Below are 21,571 nucleotides of genomic sequence, written 5' to 3'. Positions count from 1 at the left end.
AGAGAACTGTAAGAGCATTTAGTAACTCAACAAGTTTCAAACTTTCACGAGCATCAGAATCATTTGGATAACGTGCTAAAATTTAAATTCTTGGGTCATCAGAAATTCTGATTCAGTATCAGTAAATCCAGGAATGGACTGGGGTTCTGCATTTCTTAAAGTATGGGTGATTCTGATGTTGTGGTCTGAGGATAATCCCCCACAAAAGGCTACTACGGGGCAGTGGATGGTAAAAAATTCAAATTAAGCATTTGTAAACTCTTGGTAAATGTTAGTTTTTTAGATATATTAGTAGTAGTTTAGGAGTGTTTTGCTCAATATTACAGACTAGGTAGGAGCAGGGATGGAACAATTTTCAATGCAGAATGGTTTCCTGTTTATTAGTATTTGTCAGAGTACTTTGTTGAAAATTGCAAGGTATCGAAGAAGGAGGCAGATCAAATTATTGTGTATTGTCAAGTCAAGGAGTGAAAGGCAGTGCTGCACAATGGTCAGGTAATGCCACAGAACGGGAGTCTTTGTTATTTAATTGGTGTGTGCCGGTGGGCTAGTCACTCTACCTCTCTGGGTATCAGTTTCTTCATTTATAAAATAATAAGATCATTTAATGTTTTTTCAAGGGTTAAAACTGTTTTTCTGTCATAGCCATGTATATCCTGGCAGGGCAGAACAGCTCCTTGCTTTTTTTTTCCCCCTGAGATGGAATGTGCCTTTTACTCTGTGAAGCTTTTCTAGAACATGCATTTAAAGTTAACATCTCGGGACGCCTGGGTGGCTCAGCGGTTGAGCGTCTGCCTTTGACTCAGCACTTGCTCCTGGAGACCTGGGATCGAGTCCCACATTGGGCTCTCTGTATGGAGCCTGCTTCTCCCTCTGCCTGTGTCTCTGCCTCTCGATCTGTGTCTCTCATGAATAAATAAATAAAATCTTTAAAAAAATAAATACATCTCAGTAGCATGAAACCCAGCATGTATCATGTGTATGTACTGTGTATTATGCATCCTAATTTAAAAGAATATAATAGGGCAGCACACTCTTCCATCAGACTGACAGGGGCAGTGCTTCTGAATTTAGAAACAAATCTTGAGACATGGGAAAAGTCAGAGTTCTGCCTTTGCAATCCTCTTCCCGGTAGACATCAACTTTGAGGTTAGCCCTTAACAAATGCTTACTCTCCGTGTACTTCCTCATATTTCCTCCTGCAATTCTTAAAATTATCTTTTGAGGATAGAACAGTCAGCTCTATTTTACAAATGAGGAAACTGAGGCTCAGAGAGCTTTCTCAGGCTGACATTATCTAATAAGTGAGAATTATGGGGCTTAAACTCAGGATGTTTCAAGTTCAAAATTGAGTAGGTTTGATGGATCAGGGTATGCCTGTGTTCTTAACAGGTGTGGTACTCTCCAAGAGCAGTAATTTGATAAACTTGCTGAATGATCAACACATTTGTGACATTCCTTCTAAATCCGTGTCCCTTGTGAGAAAAGTTTAAGGCTATGCTGCAGCTGGCTGCGGTGATGGGAGCAATATGTATCTGAAAGACTCTCACAGAAAGGTGGCCCATGTTGTCAGCGTCAGGGGACCAACGTTCTCAACTGCTGAAGTCAATAACCCTCACCAGGGTGAGGAAATGTGAACTGCTCTAGAAAACAGTATTCACTGCTGAGGACCCTTATTGCAGTGCATTTCAGGGTGGCACCTGGATTAGCAGGCTTGTACTCCAGGATTCAGAGATGCTTACCCTGCTGTAGGGAGTCATAGCAGTATCTGGGACTCAGTGGAAGAAACTCAGATGGTATCTTTGAAACTGGCCCAGCTTCCAGAAATTTTCTGCAGCAGAGGCTAGGCTAGTAGTACTATTGAGAGGCCAAGAGACAGCTGATTTATTGCTGAGAGAGATTTCAAAATTATGTCAGGTTCCATTTTTTTTTTTTAATGTCTCCCTTGGTGCTCTTTGCCAAAATTAAACAAGCATCAAGCAATTCTGTAAACCTCTTCTCAGCAGAGGCCATAAAAAATTCCTAATTTCTTTAGGAACATAGGACTTGCTGGAGGTACTTTACTTATATTGTTTTTTTTTAAACAATTTAATATTAATAGAAGGATGGTTAATAAAAATTTAATGCTAGTCCTCAATTCCCCATGCTACCCATGGAACACACAGCTTTCTATTTTTCAACAGTTCATAATGTTTCCAGAGTTTTCTCAGTAATAACTGTATTCACACTATGACTATTACTACATTTCCTAAATTCTGCGATTTTAAAAACTGCAAAATACACCATTAATTTACTGGCAGGTTTTTATAAAGGAGAAAAGGAAAGAAATTAAATGTTTATGATAAGCAAGGTACTACCTTCAGGTAAGTATCATACTAAATTTCAGGACCTTTTCAAAAGTGAAGCTTTGTCTTAAAATTGAAAGCTATTGCATGTCTTTGCTTAAAGACTATGTTAATAATCCACAAGGTGTGCTTGACATCCAGTACTGATCTAACAACATGGTAGTGGTATATTAGGGGTATTATATTTCAAAGTCTAGAATGGAATGGAGCACCTGAAGAGGCAAAGTATTGCTACTACTTTGAAAAACCACAAAGTGTTACATATATACTTTTTCTGTTGTTTGTTAAATTTTGTTTACTGGCAACATGGGCCCTCTGACTAAACAAATATGTTTTCTAAAATTAACTTCTTGGTTGTGATTCTCACTCTAGGAAAAAACCTAACTGAAAGGAAATGAGTCATATTTGGTAAATGTTGGCCTCCTTGTAGGACAGGAGATAACCAGGTTCTCTGATTAAGAAGGGATTCAACAGAGAAACTGACCATGCAATGGGCAAGGCTATGGCAGTAAGATTCAAGGGCTTTGGTCCTGGAAATGTGTTTTATCAGTGCATGCCTAGGTGTCTGTTCAATTTACTTATTTATAAAAATGGGAATTACATTTACCCTCTATGTATCTGGTTATTTTTGAGGTAATTAAATGAGCTATCAGAGGAAGCACACTGAAAAAGTATAAATATTATACCAGGGCACAATATGATTATAATCTAAGGGACCTGCATGCTTGGCTACATACCATCTTGTTTATAGCTTACTATTTAACTTACATTCTAATTTATCCAATATAAGAATTATATCTCATTTAAATGAGTTAATTTTAGAATAGCAGTTGGATTCATAGTACTTTTAGTTGTTCCTAACCCAGGAAATTGTTTTATAATATTTATCTCTATAGACATTTTTCCACAATTTTCCAAAAGGAAAGTTATTAAATAAAATGGTTTTTAACCACAGCGTATGATATAAACTCTGTACTGAAATGTTTATAAATTTTAAATTAATAAGCTATTGCTTGCAGAAATAAGTGATAGGAGGTTTAATCAAAAGGAAGCTATGGAAAAAACAGGAAGCTATGGGACTAATGAATTTTAGGCAAGAAGGCACAGTTAACATTCTAGAACTACATGATTTTTAAGATGGATAAGATCACATCTTATTTTGCAGGACAGGTTGACTTCTTGGATATTACAAGTATGGCTTAAGTGTCAGAATTAAAACTTAAATTTTGAGTCTCTTGAATTTCAGCTTACTGTAATGAGTTCAGAAGATTAATTTTTTCCTGGGTAACTATATCTGCAGGGATCCACGGGCAGTGTTGCTATAGGTATGTCTAAGCTTGAAAAAAAGAGACAAAGATCTCTGCCTAACTGTATCACTGGTGACAACACCGACAAGAACGTTGGACAGTATGGGCTTGACTGCTCCTGAGGCACACCAGTTACTGTTCAGCACAGACCATTCTCTCTCTTTCTCTCTTCTTCCTTCCCTCTCCCTAGTTCCTTCCTTCCATCTTTCCTTCCTTCTTTTTCTTTCTGACAACAATAATTATTAGAATAGAATATAAGCAATAATTTTTAGAAATGTGTATGTACTATTTATATGTAATTGGTTTATTCTGGTTAAGTGATATATGAATTATTGGCAAGAGGAGGAATTTTAACTGTGTGTGGTTTGTGTCTGTATGAATGTGGTAGGTATGGTGAGTTAATGTGTATGTTTGTGTGTGTAAGAAAGAGAGAATGTAATAAACGGATCATAGGATCATATTGGCAAATCAAGTGGGAATATGAACATATACACACACACTGTCTTAAAATTTAAAAGTAATATACATTCATCGTAACAGTTCAAACACTACAGAAAGACATAAAATGAAAAATGGAAGTGTTCTCTAATCCCATCCCACTCTCCAAATGTAACCACCGGGAAAATGGATTTTTAAAAATGTAATAATGCAATAATACTTGTGCTTTTGGTTTTATCCCTGGAAAAATAAAGTTGACCATTATCTTTCACTAACAATAATATATTATTCAAGACAGATTAAATGTAAAACATGAAACAATGAACTAAGTATGAAAATGAAAAAAAAAACTTTCAGGAAAATTCATTGGATCTAACCTAGAGTTTCAAGAGGAATTTTTATCCATTCCAGCAAACCCAGAAATTATAAAGTATAATTAATTAGACAATATAAAAATTGAAAACTTGTTATAGAATGAGTGAAAGCTTAGGGAAAATATCTGCAATGTACATATTAATAAATGGTTAGCATATTTATTATATTTAGAACTCTTGAAACTGAAAATAGAGTAGTGGATAAGTATAACCATAGGCAAGGGGCTCTTGGGTAGGTTGGTCAGTTAAGCCTCTGCCTTAGGCTCAAGTCATGATCTCAGGGTCCTAGGATGGAGCCCCATTTTGGATTCCCTGCTCAGTCGGGAGTCTCCTTGTCCCTCTGCCCCTCCCCCATGTTCTCTCTCTCTTAAATAAAATCGTTTTTTAAAAAAAGCATAGTAATAGGCAATTCAAAGGAAAGCTGATTCCAACACCACGTAAATATGTGAAAAGTTATTAAGTTGCTTAAGAAATATGAAAAATACAAATTAAAATAAGAAAATACCCATAATAAATTGTGAAGAATAATCAATAATCAATACTGTTGAAGGGAAAATGAGAAAGAGAATCTGCTCATATAAAGGTACAGATAACTGTAATGGATGTATGAAACAATGATCATAGGGACTTCTGGGTGGCTCAGTCAGTTAAACCTTTGCCTTTGCTTCAGGTCATGATCCTGGGGTCCTGGGTTGGAGCCCTGCTTCAAGCCCCCTGCTCAGCAAGGAGTCTGCTTGTCTCTCTGCTCCTCCCTCCTGCTCTTGTGCCCTCTCTCTCAAACAAACAAAAAAATATCTTAACAAAAATTATTATAAAACATTGGGATTGTTTTTCCTTTCAAAAAGTGGGATTCAAAAGTGGGATTATTAAGTGAAAATAACCATGTGCTTTAAAAAACAATTAGTAATTAGAAAGAGGACAAAAAATTGTGTTCCTTTGGAAAGAAAAGATTTGATAAGAATGGCAAAAGAAAAACAAAAATACAGAAATTAAACATGTTTACAAGCTCAAATATATTATTCTTTTTTGGATTCTAGATTTCTTATCTTGTTTTACCTAATTCATGTTTATTAAAATATATGTATATATATATGCATGATTTTCTGCTCTTTATGTATCTTTTCCTCTTCAAAAAATATTGAGCCTTTTGATTTATCTAGAATTTAATCCGCAGGAAGGGGTGGGTTAAGTGTATGGTATTACATTTAAATATTCCCAAATGGTCATCCAATTACTTGCTACTGTTTATTAAATAAATCACATGTTCCCAATGATATGAAATGATACTTTCATTAATAATTTAATTTTCTTATGCTCCTAAAGTCAATTTCCATGCTCTTTATTTAGATAGCACTGACTCAGTGCTATACTGCATTAATCACTTTGGTTTTACAATTCATTTAAACTTCTGGTAGAGCTATTCATTTCTTATTTTTTTTCATTTTCCTGATTCTTCACATATATTTTTCTCCCCCAAATCTTTAGAATTATTGTGTCAAATTTCTAAAACAAGCCAGTAAAGAATCAAAACTCCAAAGGAAGCCACTGGTCATCCAATGAGATTACACTAAACTCAGAATAATTTAGAAAAAAAATCGATTTCTTAAAATATTACCTTTTTTTTAAAAAAATAAGTTTTTTAAACAAAGTTTTCTTTCATCAAAAACATTTTATTCGTAAAAGGGCTTTTTTCTTTCCTTCCAATATATTTTTTATAATTTTTCTGTATATAGAAAAGCTATGGAAACTTCCCTTTCTCCTTTTTCATATGGTTTTTACATGTTTCTCCCAGAATTTTTTTTTCATAAGAGTGAAATACTTTTCTTTCCTTTTCTAACATTTCATATTTTCTCTCATGTAACTTCATTGGCTAATCATTTTTACAAAAACAAATAATAGTGTGATGCTAAGTATCCATTTCTTGTTCCTGTCTTTACTTTTCCACCCTAAAACAAAATGTCAGAGAGAGAGAGCTTTTGGTTAAATGAAGAGAAGTAAATAAACAGCAGGAAATATCTATCATTTCCCAATTTCCTAAGGGATTTTAAATTTATAACCAAAAATGAATGCTGAATTCAATAGATACCTTTGTATATCTCTTAGTAATCTATTGAAAGGATGCAAAAATTTTCACCTTTTCAATGTATTACTGTGGTACATAATATTATAATTTTGTTTAGAAATGACAGCGTGGGGATCCCTGGGTGGCGCAGCGGTTTAGCGCCTGCCTTTGGCCCAGGGTGCGATCCTGGAGACCCGGGATCGAATCCCACGTCGGGCTCCCGGTGCATGGAGCCTGCTTCTCCCTCTGCCTGTGTCTCTGCCTCTCTCTCTCTCTGTGTGACTATCATAAAAACAAAAAAAAAAAAAAAAACAAAAAAAAAAAAAAAAAAAAAAGGAAATGACAGCGTGTGGTTATGTTGTAGTTTGCTTTTAATATTCTCTGGATTAAACTTGATATTTAAAGTTTCTTTTTCTTCACTGAAATACTCATTAATGAAGTGGATCCATAGTTTTTTTTTTCATTAATTTTTGTTTTTTCAGATATGGAAGTATTTGCTTATAATGTTTGATAAGATATACTGTTGAAGCCTTCTAGGCTGGAGTGGGGTTGCAATGTTTTGTCAGTTTTCTTAGTTTTATTTTTGGTAATTGCTCTGTTTTTGTTTTCTCTTTCTGCTAGGGTCAGTTTTGCTAATTCATATTTTCTAAGAATGACATGTATTTTATCCACATTTTCTGAGATCCTTGCATAATTTTATTTTAATTTCACCTTTTAGAAAAACAATTGTGTTTTTAAAAAAATTTCTACTTTCCCTCCCTCTTTCCTTCTTTAATAAGCTTTCCCTCTTTTCCTTGATCAATTAGTTTTCTATTTCACTTGTATCTTAAAAAATTGATTTATGGACAGCCCAGATGGATCAGTGGTTTAGACCGCCTTCAGCCCAGGGCGTGATCCTGAAGACCTGGGATCGAGGTCCACATCAGGCTCCCTGCGTGGAGCCTGCTTCTCCCTCTACCTATGTCTCTGCCTCTCTCTCTCTCTCTCTCTCTCTGTCGCTCATGAGTAAATAAATACAAATATTAAAAAATTGATTTATTTGTACATTATTTTGACTTTCTATTTTGTTAATTTATAATTGATCTTTATTAATTACTTCCTCCTGCTTCTTTTAGATATATTGCTGATCCTTTAACTTCTTGAATTGTACGTTTAAATCACTTCTTAAAACTACTTGCTAGAAAAAAAAAAAAAACTACTTGCTAGAAAGCTATAGCTTTCCAACTATTATTTTAACCACATCCCTTGGGATTAATTACATAGTATTTTAAATTGCCATTATTTTCTAGGTGTTCTTCAAATTAATTTTTATTGTATCTTTGACACATAAATTGTGTAAAAATGAGGTTATACAACTAATAAACTTTATTAAATACATTACTCAGGTAATGTTTTTGTCATTTTATCTTTTTGTTTCCTATCATTTTATTTGGATGTTATTTCAGGTTTAACTTTATGAATTACATATAAATTATTAATCAATGATAACACATTCATTTTGGATTGCAATTATTATAAAATATCTCTCGTGATTTTTTTTTTACCTTCAATTCATCCTTATAATGTAATAATAGTCATAATATTAATATACTGAAAAGTAATAATATCCAGTCCTCAGTTATCCTCAGACTTGTATTTGCTTCATTTGTTTTTGCCTGTGACTTTACATAGAATATTTCTCAATACCTTTACTTTACAGGTGCCTCTAATATATAGTATTTTGTTGAGTTTAGTTGCTTGATTTAATCTTAGAATCTTATTCTTTTGACAGGCAAGTTGAAAAGGTGCTCTAGTTATAGCAGTTAGGACAAGATTGGTCTTACTTCTATCATCTAAATTTATGCTCTAAATTTGCTTTAAATTGCCCTTATCCTTATTTCTGATATCTAGCTTTAGCTGCTTTATCTGGATCTTTGTTTACTTTATTTCCTTCTTATTACCTAAGGTTTTTATACAATGAGATGTCAGTTCATTATAAGGATCCTGATCCTCAAACTTCCATGCTTCAGTAGATACAACAAAGATCTGGGAGATAAAATGCAGATTCCTCTGCTGTCCCACTAAAGATTTTGATTGACAATGTCTCAGATGGAATATACTTTTTAAGTGAGCACCCTAGATGACCCTACGTAGGCAGTCTATGGTATAACCCTTCAAGAAACACAGTTGTACTAATCTATGTTAATTTTAAACATATCCTTAATCTTCAACTTCTTGATTCATAAACTCTAAAGATAAAGAGTAAATGTCAAGTTCTTGTTATGAATTAGGAAACAAACACTTTCTTCCTCTTCAACAACATACATCCTGATTTATTCTTTTTATATATTATTTAGTACTTCATTTTAAAAAATACATTGACTTGGGACATCTGGGTGGCTCAGTGGCTGAGCGTCTGCCTTTGGCTCTGAGCATGATCCCGGGATCTGGGATGAGTCCCACATCTGCTCCCTGCATGGAACCTGCTTTTCCCTCTGCCTATGTCTCTGCCTTTCTCTGTGTGTCTCTTACAGATAAATAAATAAAATCTTAAAAAAATAAAAATAAATTGACTTATGTTTTATTCCGTAACTTTAATTTCTAGAGCTGTATAGCTGTCTTTATTTCTGAATGTTAGCGTACTAGCTTTTCCTATTCTAAAGTTCCTTACTTTGACTACCTTTAATTGGGGCTAGAATTTTTATGAAGCTTTTCTTTTAAAATAAGGTTTTGTGGATGCTCTATTCACTAAGACCTTGGATACTGAGGATGGCTTATTTTCTTTTGCCTTTATTTATCAATAATATTCTTAGGTCACATTTTTCCCCCCTCAGAGCCCTGTAGCATTTTCCATTATTTTATAAAATTTAATATTGCTATGGAGACCTAACTTTTTTTTCCTTCCTTGTAGATCATTCACCATTTCTGCCTGGAAGTTTAGTAATGTCAGAAGGATATAATAAGGGGGTAATGAGATTATATAATTTTTACCTTGGAACCCAGTATATCCTTTTGGCTTACTGATTAATTTCATCACAGGTATGTATAAATATATAATGTCTAGCATATTAGTTAAGAGTGTAGCCTCTAGTCATATTTTCTGTTCAACTATTTCTTAGTTGTCTATCCTTAAGCAAGTTAATTACACTCTCTGGGTCTCAGTTCATCATCGGTAAAATTATAATTATTACAACAAAGGATAATACAAGGACTATGTCATGGCATAATATATATGAAGTATCTAAAAACAAAAAAAAAACATTCAGTAAGTATTCATTATTATAATCATTGACATCAGATTTTTTCTATTCCATTCCATCATTTAATGATGTTTAGTCTGCTGTACCTGTTTTACATATTTATTCTGTTTTTTTATAAGTGATTTTTCTCCCTGCACTTCTCTCCATTTGGCATGATTTTTTACAATCTGAATTCTATGTTACTGCCTTGGTTTTTTGCCACACTTACTCTCTTTCTTACTGTTTTAGATTCAGTTACTAGTACCTAAAAGATTGTATTGTCTTCATTTTTGCCTTCTTAATCACCTTCTAGCTCCTTGTTTGTCATCCCATCCTTGATCTTTTGTTTCATATTATCTTTCAATTTTTGGTGAGGGAAATTTTAATTTATCCTGAAATATATTTTTTCCAATAAGAGTTATTCTCAGTCTTCAGCATCCTGAGTTACTTTCTCTCTCTACCCAAGAAGAAAGACAGAGACACGGTCATTTATAGTTCTCTTGCAGAGCTACCATGCTGTTTCTGTGCTTAGATGCATCTAACGTGTCTCCCCATTTGCTCAAATATAGCTTGCATGGATTTGGCTGGGTTCTGCTTACATGAATACTGGCCCTGCTTATGCCTCTCTGTCTCTCTGTAGAACTTCAGTTTGAGTTGAGTGTTAATTGTTTTTCTTTTGTTTTTCTATTGCTGTTTCACTTTCTATGGCTTTTGAATGGAGAAGATATAGGTTTTAGATTCTTCTACCCTCACTAACACTTTTCCAATTGGACACAGGCATCAGTTTTCTGTCTCTCTGTCATTTTAGGGACTGAGTGAAACTGTGTGTGTTTGTGTGTGTGTGTGTGTGTGTGTGTGTCTGTGTACTGCCATGCTCTCATATGGTGCTGGTAGGTATGTAAACTATAGTAGAACTTTACTAGAGAACAACGTGGCAATCTGTATCACCATTTTAAAGACACGTACTATTTTTACCCAGAAATCCATTTTAAGCAATATATCAAGAATTAATGGTGTGCAAATATGTCAGCAATGGAGTGCTTAGAATTGTTTATAATGGAAAACCACTTGGAAACAATGAAAATATCTAACAATAGGTGCTCATTACATAAATTATGGTACATATACTAATAAAATATCTTATAGCTATTAAAATGGTATATATTATACTTGAAGATACAAAAAAGCAAGTGGAAAATAGCAGTATACACAATAGCAGAGCAGAGTCTTTAAATAGGGGTATGTCACTACCTATGAATAAAAGGCATTTTGACAATGATTACACCTGGGTGTGGAGGTACAGAAAGTTTTCATTGCCTTTTATACATTAAAAAATCATGAATTGGTTTTATAATTAGAAAAATAGTTATAGAACTAAGAAAAAATGAGAAAGATACACACTGTCTTCTACCATCTCCAGAAAAATAGTAGCTATTTATCAAGTGCTCTCTCTCTGGAACTACATAAGACCCTTAAAATAATTATCTCATTTAATACCCTCAGCAGCTCCAGGAGGCAGAAATTAGTATTTTTAGTTTCTAGTTGAGGAATCTGAAGGGTGGAAAGGTTAAAAACACATCTAATGCCACATAGCTCATAAAAGACCATGCCTGAATGTAAACCCAGTTCAGTTTGATTCTAAAAGTCACCATTTTTCCAGTGGACCTTACTGCCTCTGAGGATTTTCACATGCATCTTGATGTTTTTACAGGCATATTTAATAGCTAGCTCACTTTTCAAACTTTTGAGTAAGTCCTTATTTCATACACTAAATTTGAACTTAAAAGAGAACTCAAAAGACAGAATAAAGACATACCCAACAACAACAACAAAAAAGCATAAAAGAAGATAACATTAAGATTCATATTTCAATGTAAATCATTGGACATTCTCTTTAACATAATGTTTTATGAAATAGGGTAAGAGTTCTTAACAAATGAGGATCTAAATCATGATATCAGAGAGTATCATTAACTTTTTGAAGCCATCAGTTGAAAAATTTAATGCACCAAAGAGGTGAATTTCCTTTGAAATATTCTCACAATCTGGAGATTTTCCTGAATTTTCATATAACTTTACCCAGTCACTGGAACAATCATGCAGTATACTTTGGTTTTGGTTTTGAAAAATATAACATTCTTCAATCGGTGTTATCACAAACCCAAATTCCAACTGTCAAACGTGTTTTCTTCTAAACGATTAGCATTCTACCCAGAATACTGCCCAACCAAATAGCTGTACTTCAATTTCAACAAGATAGCTAGACTTAAGAACAGCAGCAACAGCACAAATGAGATAGCCTAAGAGAACAGACATGGTAGGGGCTGGGTGTTTAGGGGATAGGGCTAAACTAGTGATGCTAAAATTTCAAACATCTCTTCTCCTGGGATCTACCTAATACAATTTATCAGACTTTGTTACTATGCACACCACAGCCAAGTAATAAAGTTATAAGGCAGGTTAAAACACCAAAACAGAGTAGCAATTTAATAGATAAACCATACCTTTCTCCCACCCCATAGGCAATAAAAGTTTGGAATTGAGGAACCTTGAGTCAGAACAGTAACATTAGGGAGGAAAATGATACTCAGAAGATTCAATAATAGTTTATCAAGCATCAAGTCCTCATAGAAAAGATTCACAAGCATTCACTATCATTCACTGCCTCACCAAGAAATAGAAAATTTAAAAATATGTAGTTGGATAAGTAGTGGATGATAAGGTAGAATGGTGAAAATTCTCCTTCTTCTCCAATGTGGAGGGAGATATGGAAGATTTGCCAATTAAGAATTGCAAACACATAAGGATTCAGAAACTAAACTGTAAGTATTAGACAAAAAAATGTTTTCTTTGGAATTCAGTTAAGTCAAGAGCTATAACAAGGAACAATCTCAATTACTGCCTTTTACCTATCATTATAATAGTGCTGAGTCCATCAAGGTAATAGTTATTTGTAATCTATATACCAATAAAGCAACAAGGACTTGATGCAAACATAACATTCCTAGACATAAATTAATAATCTAGGACAGAAAATATAGGTCTCTAAGTTCTGAGCCAATCAACAAAAGGATGTATAATTCTCTATCTATTCCACTAGCCAAAAGAAACACAAGAAAACTAAGAAATGCCACGGCATATAATGACATTCTATCCTCTCAATACGAATGAAAAGGAATCTCAAAATATGATGCACTTGGTTTCTTTCTCTAGCACAATAATAATGACTGAGTGGAACACTGAAACTTAGGCTCATCATAGCTATATTAAAAACAAACAAACAAACAGGAAAACCCCATTAGGGTCTCATGAAAATATTTAACTTATTTCCAAGTCTCTGTGGATATAAGTCCATTGGTTATCTGCAAAGACCCCATACATTATTTTACAGGGAACAGCTAAACAAATTGGCTCCAACAGAAATACAAATAAATGGATTAAAAACTGGCTATCTAACCGTATACAGAGAGAAATCGTAATTGGTAGTCCGTCTAGTTGGGGAGAGGTTTCCAGTTGGGTCCCACAAGGATCGATATTGGGTCCCATTTTGTTTAATATCTTTATAAAAAATCTGGAAGACAAAGTAGAGAATGTGCTAATTAAGTAGACTGATGCCACTAGATGAGGATTTGTGGTTAAAGTAAATTGGATATAGATAAATGTTACTGGTCTTTAGAAAGAGTAGAATTTTGAATTAGCTGTATTTTTTTTTAATGATCATTTAAAAAAATCTAATTCCAAGCACTAGAAATAAATAGATTTAAAGGTTTTAGTGGCTTTGCATAACAAAAATTCAGGCATAATGGAAAAAGGCAATACAGAGATTCACAACACCTATGAATGTAGAATAAAGGATACTCCCCAAATGGAGATCTTTTGGCACAGCTTTATTTGGAAAATTGGTAGTTGTGGCTCCCTCAATGCAATTAAGATATTGGAAGCTTTTCAGATATGTAGGAGTCAAGGTGCTGAAAAGGCAGAAGTAACAAATTCTCAAAGATAAATATATATAAATATAGTTAGCTATTGGCAGCAAAATAAACAATGAACAACATAAATCTTAAAAGAAAGGAGTATTGAAAACATAAAGGCATAAGCAAGAAAAGGAAGTGAAATTAATCAAGAGCAAATTCTATAAGGAAACACACACACATACACACACACAAATAGAAGAATGCAAGGGATAATAGGAAGAGCTCTCCTAATACTAGGGTAGAGAGAGAAAATATAAATATAAGTATAAACATTAACAACTCCAGGCGACAGTTGGAAAAAAGTAGATCTTTGGTTGGTTTGAGGTTTACTGAAATTCCTTGGTATTCTACAACTTCATTTGTTACATGGAGACAATGAAAGTGATGCTGTTTGTTGGCCATGGACTCTCATGAGTAAACAGATTTTTTTTTCAGGTGAAGTCAACTGAATTGAATATATGGACTAACGTGAAATTAGCTTTTAAATTATATATTATTTTTATACTTCCTAGCATAGCAGAATGCATACCAGACTGGGAAATCCAGATCAATCTCAGAAATTTTCATTTTGTTATGCAAACTTGGATATTTTACTCTCCTTTAGAGCCTTAGTTTTCGCATCAATTACATGGCAAGATGAGAATTGTTTTAAGAGCTGCATATACTTTTGTTAAATTAAAAACACGGGAAACCAATACAGAGAAGAGATTGGAAAAATGTGGAAGTATGCCACTGAAGAAGCTATAGTTGGCTTCCACCTGGCTAGCCTTCCCATTTTCATCCCTCCCTGACCTCAGGACAGAGCAAAGTTTAAAAATCACTTTAGATGATCTGACATGCTGCTTGCATCTCTAGGATGCAAGGGAAGCTAAAAAGGTCAATCTCTCTCCTAGTGACTGATTTTTCTAGAGCATCTAACAATACTTAGCTGATTATATGTGCCCGAGCTTTTTTTTTTTGGGGGGGGGAGAAAAAAACAGAATTACAGTTGAAAAGAAGGGACATTCTTGATAAAAAAAAAGTAGAGTGGCATTATTCATGATGCCAACACAAAAGAAAGTGATGTGCAATCAGAGCCTTATGTAGATCTCTTTTAACTTTTCATGCTGGGATAAAAAAGAAACCATGGGAATCTGGAATGTGAGATGGTTACTTTTTTGCTTTAATCAAATCAGGATGGCTCTAAGTATTCTGGCCTAAGAAATGATAAAGTTTGTAGTTGGTTTGCTATAGACTTTATAGCTAATACTTGTTGAAAATTATTTCCTTGCATTGGCTTTAAAACTTCTAACATGAAACATTCCTCAATAGATGGTACTCTCTTTTAGGAATAGGACTGCACCGTGTATGCTATATATTTACTGTGCAAAATATACAAAGAAGCTTTGGCAATATGTCTGCAGACTGTAAATTTTACTTTAAAAGTAAGAATTCCTATCATCTATAATATTTTAATATTTTATTAGTATTTACTACTTACTGTTTACTATATATTGAGGACTATGTTACCTCTGTATACATTATCACAAGTAATCTTCATAATAACCTATGAGAGAAGAATTAACCCCATTTTTACAGATAAGGAAACTGAATGGTGAGAGTCTTTCTTGTTTGCTTATTTTGTTGTTTATTATGTATTATCACAAAACTGTAAATGGACGGTAAACACTGAAACTGACTAACTCCAAAATACTTGTTTAGAACCGTTGTATTAAATTAAAACTTCTAATGTCTTGATATTATACATCTTGATTAAAGAAAGTGGAGAAACCACTTGTGTTTAAGAGATTTAAGAACACAACAAGCATCCTGTATTTTTCAGGACCTCAGTTTCCTATATTTGAAACTAGAAGACTGGATTAGAGTAGGGTTTTTTAACCTCAGCCTTATCGATATTTGGGGCTGGATGTTATGAGGAGGCTGTTCAATGCACAGAAGGTTGTTTGGCAGCATCCGTGGCCTCTATTCACTACATACCAGTAGCAATCCCCTCCTACCAGTTTTGACAATCCAAAGTATAGACATTGCCAAAGATCCTCTGGGGGAAAAATAGCTTGTATTTTGAGAACCATGTACTAGAAGAACTCTGATATCTTTTTTGTTCTCTCGTATTCTAGGCTCTGAATTGTGGGTCCAACTTCAGCCAAGAAGATGGGCTTTACACCACTGCAGGGTACTTGCCCAGTAAATCATTCTCTATCTGCATCTCAGTACATTGAATTTAAACTCTGAAGCTCTCCAGGTTCAGTCTACTATAAAACTGCCACTCTCTGGCTCTTAAATTTATCATTTAAATGCAAATTGGGATGAAAAAAATAGAGTAGATGAAAGTGAAAAGAGATCAGATGTTATCTTATTAAGTCAGCATTTCATTAGGCAATTGATTTAGACTCATTTCAAACTGCAGTCCTATGAGATAGTTTTGTTTGTTTGCTTATTTATTTATTTATTTATTTATCTAAAGCTACTATTTCAGAGAAATCATAGAATTGGTTTAAAAGGCGTTCTTTCATTTGACAGACTGAGAGGGCCATAATGCTAGCTTGGAACCTATTGACAGATTCTAATAAGTGAAACCTCAGGTACTGTAAAGAAATTGACAATTTTCTAGACCCATGGTTCATTAGCTTTTGAGGGCCATACTTAAAATTTACATTATTACAAATATCATCTCCCAGGGAAGGAGTGACTTTTCTACTTTTCTTAGAGAAAAGTCCAAAAAAAAAAAAAAAAAAAAAAAAAAAAGGCCTATGGATATGTGAAAACATTAGTGAGTTAGAAGCTTTCATTGGGTTTGCTCCAAATAAAATTCAACTGTAGAGATTATTTACAATGTGCTATCCTTGGAATTCAATTGAAGTTAGAAATATTAAAACGTCAGTTAAATAATGATTGATATGGTTAATAATTCCAGATAGTTTAAAAGTATTAGTTTTCCTAGTTTCATCACTATGATCTATTTTTTAAATTCAGCTCTATGCACTACTTTATAAGCACTATTTATGGCAGATATTAAAATAAGACCTTGTTTTTTGTCTAATATGAAGGATTTAAATTTCGACTATAGGAAAATACATATATAAATATTCTCTTAGTGCAGAAAGCTTGATAGAGGAAGCCAGGTGAAGTCACATTTGGCTAGTAAAGAGGGATAGATCCATTGGGATGGCTGTCAAACACCTCAAAATGGAGATTCTAAATCTTGGCTGCAAATTAGAACATTTGAAGAATTTATAAAAAATATGATGCCCAGGCATAATATAGTACATTCAAGTAAGAATTTCTGGGAAAGGCACCCAGGCTTCAGTATTTGTTAATACTCTCCTAGTGATTCAATTGGGTACTCAAGGTTTACAACCACTGCCTTAAAGACTAATCAGGGTTTACAATTGCATGGAAATCATTCTTTGACTATACGTAATTTAAGCAAGATGGTGTCTCTTATAGTCACGTGCTTCAGTGATTTTAAGTGGTATGCATGCAAGGCATTAAGTGATTATCTGTCACTGAAGGAGGAAACTATTCTTTTTCCCCTCCACTTATCTTTCTACTCTTCTGATGACTTCAAAGAGAAAGACTTCATTTGTTGTTTGTGTCTCTATTGTACATCTCTGTACTTATTTATCTCCCTTTTAAATCAGAGAATGGGCTCAGGCTTGAGCCTTCATTTAGTATAGCCTAGAATTTAATAATGTAGTTTCATATTTCTTACTTAAGATTATCTTCCAGCAAGTAATACTGATTTAAGTGATATAAAATTTCCTTTTTTAATTAAAGTGAGTAAATATAAATAAATATAAAGTAAATAATAGTATACATTATACTCATATTTGGAAAATGTCACAAGGGTAGTTCTCAGATGACTATGGTTTGGGCAAACCTAGTGTTAAGTAAGGTAAGGGGTATCCAAATGTTGTATCATGAGCTTTTGGCCCTAATTGTGCCTCCATCACTAATTAACTTTATGATTTTGGAAAAACTACCCATTCTCTTCCCTGGGCCTTGGTTTCCTCATTTGTTAAACAAGGCTATTAACCTATATTGCTGGCATTCTTCTATGAGTTTAACAAGCAAAGGGGGCTTGCCCTCTGAATTTACCTTGTTGACATCCAGGCGCATCTTCTCATTGTTGGCACTAGCAGCTTTCTCAGCTGCTTTCTTTTGGCGTTGGGGTCCCCTCCCAAAAAAGATGTAGTTGACCAAAGCATATTCCAGAAGGGCCATGAAAACAAAGACAAAGCACCCCATAAGGTACATGTCAATGGCCTTCACATAGGGAATTTTAGGGAGAGTCTCCCGCAGGTGGGTATTGATCGTGGTCATTGTAAGGACAGTTGTAATTCCTGAAAAAAATGGTAGAGTTAGAATAATAATGTTCCTGTTTCCTGGATACTTTCATCATAGTTAAAGTTAATTGTACTTGTTTACTCATTCATATATGCCACAAAATACTTACTGAGTACTGATTACATACCTGCCCTGTGATAGGCCCTGGTGATACATTTAAATCATTAATTTACAGTAGCATTAATCACTCTGAAACTTTTCCTTTATTTATATTTTTATATTTATAGTTATATATCTTGTGAGGGGCTAGAGATGTGAATTAAGGGCTATGGTAGACATGTATGTTGGGTAAGCATTGATGATACAGAGAAGATTCTAGTTGAGTTTCATGATATGGCAGGAGTCAGGTGAGGAAGTGGAAATCTGGAACTGAGTCCTGAAGGATACATGGGAGATACCCAAACAACCAAGGACTGGAGGTTAAAGGTGTGGTAGAGAGAGCTTTTGTAAAGGGGTGCTTTGTGTGTGGGGGAGAAAGTACTTGGCCTATCAAAAGCATCTCAAGGAAGTCAGTGTCAGTACATTTTAGGATATGACAAGAAGCACAATGAGGAGAGTGAAGATTAAGTAAGGCTGCATAATGAAGAGCCATATATACAGAGCCTAATGGGGAGTCTGAACTTAAAACTGAAGGCAAAGTGGGGCCATTAACCAGCTTCAAGCAGGGAGGCATAGGTGTCCCTATTATGCCTAATTGTGTCTAGGACAAACATTCTGGTACTAGTGTGGAGGACAGAAGGAAAGCATAAGAGATAGGAATAAAGAATATCAGCTAATAGTTTTCCAGAATAATCTAAGTAATAAAGAGAAAATAAATTAAATAATCATAATAGTACTGAAATCCATGAATACATTATACAAATGATATATAAAAATGACTATAAAAATTTGGAGGCTGGAAATGATCGGTAACAGAGAGGCAGGTGTCTAGCCCTGAGGTTTCTGGATTGGGCAATTAGGCATGTAATGCACAGACAAATAATATAGAAGCATTATGAATATGGGAAATGGCATACTGGATCAGGTTATAATTGTTCATCCCACTGAGTGGTCATCTCCAACAGTGAAGAGTAGTTTCCCTCTATAATTGGAGGGAAAGACAGAGAAAAGCCAGGTAAAAGCACTGGGAGTTCAGAGTCCTGAACTTGTCCCAGAGTATGACAAGTTCGACTTTTATAGCAAAATAATGATGTAAAAATAGAGCCCAGAGATCAAGATCACACAGATGGGAAACTGTAAAATCAACATTTGAATGGGTGTCTCTGACTCAGAAAGCTGAGTTAAGTTTCATTTCTATGATTTTTTGGGAGTATAAGTTTCCCACTTTAATTTTATCTCTTTAAAAAGAAAATAATTTTTGTATTGTTTTTCTACATGCTCATAAAACAGCTACAGAAAAAAATAAATTTGCACATCTGATTTTGAACAGGGCCAGAAAAACTGTTCTTGCTTTAGATCTAGGTGTCTTAGAGTTTTTGTATTTTTTCTAGAACATCAGTCATTTTGAAACATTTCCCAGTTTTGTTTATCTTTTCATTATTTCAACTAGATTACTCTGTTCAACATGTATATTATAAAACTAACAATGCTGACTTTGCTTTTTATTTCAGTCTCATTTTAAGATATTTCTAACTCAAGTAATAAACTACTCACATTAAAAGACATTTTACAAATTTCTTTTAAAAAAGTAAATAATTTATTATTATTCCTGTAATAGACATAAAATTGACAGTAGATTTTCACTTTGGAATAATATGATATTTACAAATTCCATTCATTACTTTATTCAGCAAATATTTACTGAACACCATTCATTGTGTGAAATATCATAGGTATAACAGAAGCAAAATTAGATATGGACCTTTCTTCAATGTATCTTTCAGTACCACGAAGAAAAAGGACAACACAAACCAAATAAATATGAATTATAACTGCAATTGGTTTACAAAGGGAAGTTCTCTAGTATTTTAAAAGAATATATCACAGATGACTAGACTCAGTTCAGGAGGTCATTACTTCTCCTTTCCATCTTGAACCACCACAATCTCACCTTAACACAGCAGCCAGAGTTATCCCTTTCAATCTGAAATCCAATCATGTCACCTCTTCACTCAATGACTCTCTAATTTCACTCAAAATAAAAGTAAAGCCTTTATCATGGCCCTGCAACTGCTTCAGAATCTTATAGTCCCCTCTCCCCAACTAATCTTGACCCTTGAATTCCCTCTTGCATTCTGGCCACCTCACTGACATCCTTGGCACTTTCCTCCATCAGGGCATTTGACTGGGTTATTCCTATTCAGACATCTAAGTAACTCTGTCTTAAGTCTTTGTTCCATTGATAGTTTCTGAATGAAGTTAACAATGATTATTATGTAAACTGTACCTCTTGGCATATCCAACTGCCCCTACACCTTGCTTATTTCCCTCTATAGACTTACTGTATTACCTAGTTCACACGTTAAACAAAATAAGTTTATTGTTTTTTTGCTGCTGGCACATCTTCCATAAGGGCACTGTTTTATCTCTAGTGCCTAGTAAATTTGGCACATAGTAGGTGTTCAACAAATATTTGTGGAATGAATAAATGAATGACTTCTCTAAGGAAGTGATGATTGAATTGAAATTTCAGTGGAGCAGTTAACAGCCCAACATTTTAAAAGGCTTAGTCAGAACTCAAAATAATAAAAATAGTGTAAAATATCATAATTTACTATATCTGGAGTTAATAATATAAAAATGTTCATGAAATATAATTTATTCTCTTCCTCTGGTATTAATAATAGAAAAAAAATCAAGCACAAGATAAGCAGTGCTATGGATGATTTCCCAGTACTCTTACTTTGTTGTCTTCTGCCCTCTACCATGCTACTGCAAAATCTTAATAAGACTTTAGAAGTCTTTTTCCTCTCTGTTAGTTACATAATACATTTCCTTGTCTTCCACTCAGAGAGAAAAAAAGAAAAGATGGAAGGAGCTCTACCAGGTAAGGAGTTACTGATGCAAATTGAACAATTATCAAGTGATATTACATGAACTATGCTTCAATAAAAATATTAAATTGATGGGACTAATTTCATTACCAACTGCTATATGGTTAACTAATTTTGACATGAAAGAGTTTTAATTTGTATTTAATTGATTTAATGCTGAATTAGATAACCCAAAGTCTCATAGCCAAATTCTTGTAATGTGCATAGTCCAATCTTGTCACACATCATAAATACCAGGGTAAAGAAAGTATGTGAGTGGACGTGCCTGCGCATACACACACACATGAACACACAGAGTCAAGCTCCATAAGCAGTTAGAAAATAGCCTACCTAATGCCACTCTTGCAGCTGATGCATCATAATTAATCCAGAAGGAGACCCAGGAGAGGATAGTGATCAGGATGGAAGGCATGTATGTTTGCAGAATAAAGTAACCAATGTTTCTCTTAAGCTTAAAGCTGAGGGACAACCTTGGATAGGAACCTAGAAAGGCAATTTTAGAACATCATCATT

The 21,571-nt window shown here is 34.1% G+C and overlaps 1 protein-coding gene across 5 annotated transcripts in view; it reads right to left on the bottom strand.

Moving 5' to 3' along the window:
- Positions 1-21,571, bottom strand: part of GABRB2 (gamma-aminobutyric acid type A receptor subunit beta2) — a 243,905-nt gene that overhangs the window by 23,031 nt on the left and 199,303 nt on the right. For 4 of the 5 annotated variants that reach the window (XM_038534843.1, XM_038534842.1, XM_038534844.1 and 1 more), the window contains exons 8-10: positions 21,389-21,541; positions 17,817-18,061; positions 13,202-13,315 (exon numbers count right to left, since the gene is read on the bottom strand). In XM_038534843.1, the coding sequence (XP_038390771.1) occupies positions 13,202-13,315; positions 17,817-18,061; positions 21,389-21,541 (512 nt within the window). The remainder of the gene's footprint in view (positions 1-13,201; positions 13,316-17,816; positions 18,062-21,388; positions 21,542-21,571) is intronic. The other variant, XM_038534846.1, reaches the window with a different exon arrangement.

The sequence above is a fragment of the Canis lupus genome, chromosome 4 (assembly GCF_011100685.1).
Source record: "Canis lupus familiaris isolate Mischka breed German Shepherd chromosome 4, alternate assembly UU_Cfam_GSD_1.0, whole genome shotgun sequence".
Taxonomy (NCBI): Eukaryota; Metazoa; Chordata; class Mammalia; order Carnivora; family Canidae; genus Canis; species Canis lupus.
This window is presented reverse-complemented; position numbering and strand designations above follow the sequence as displayed.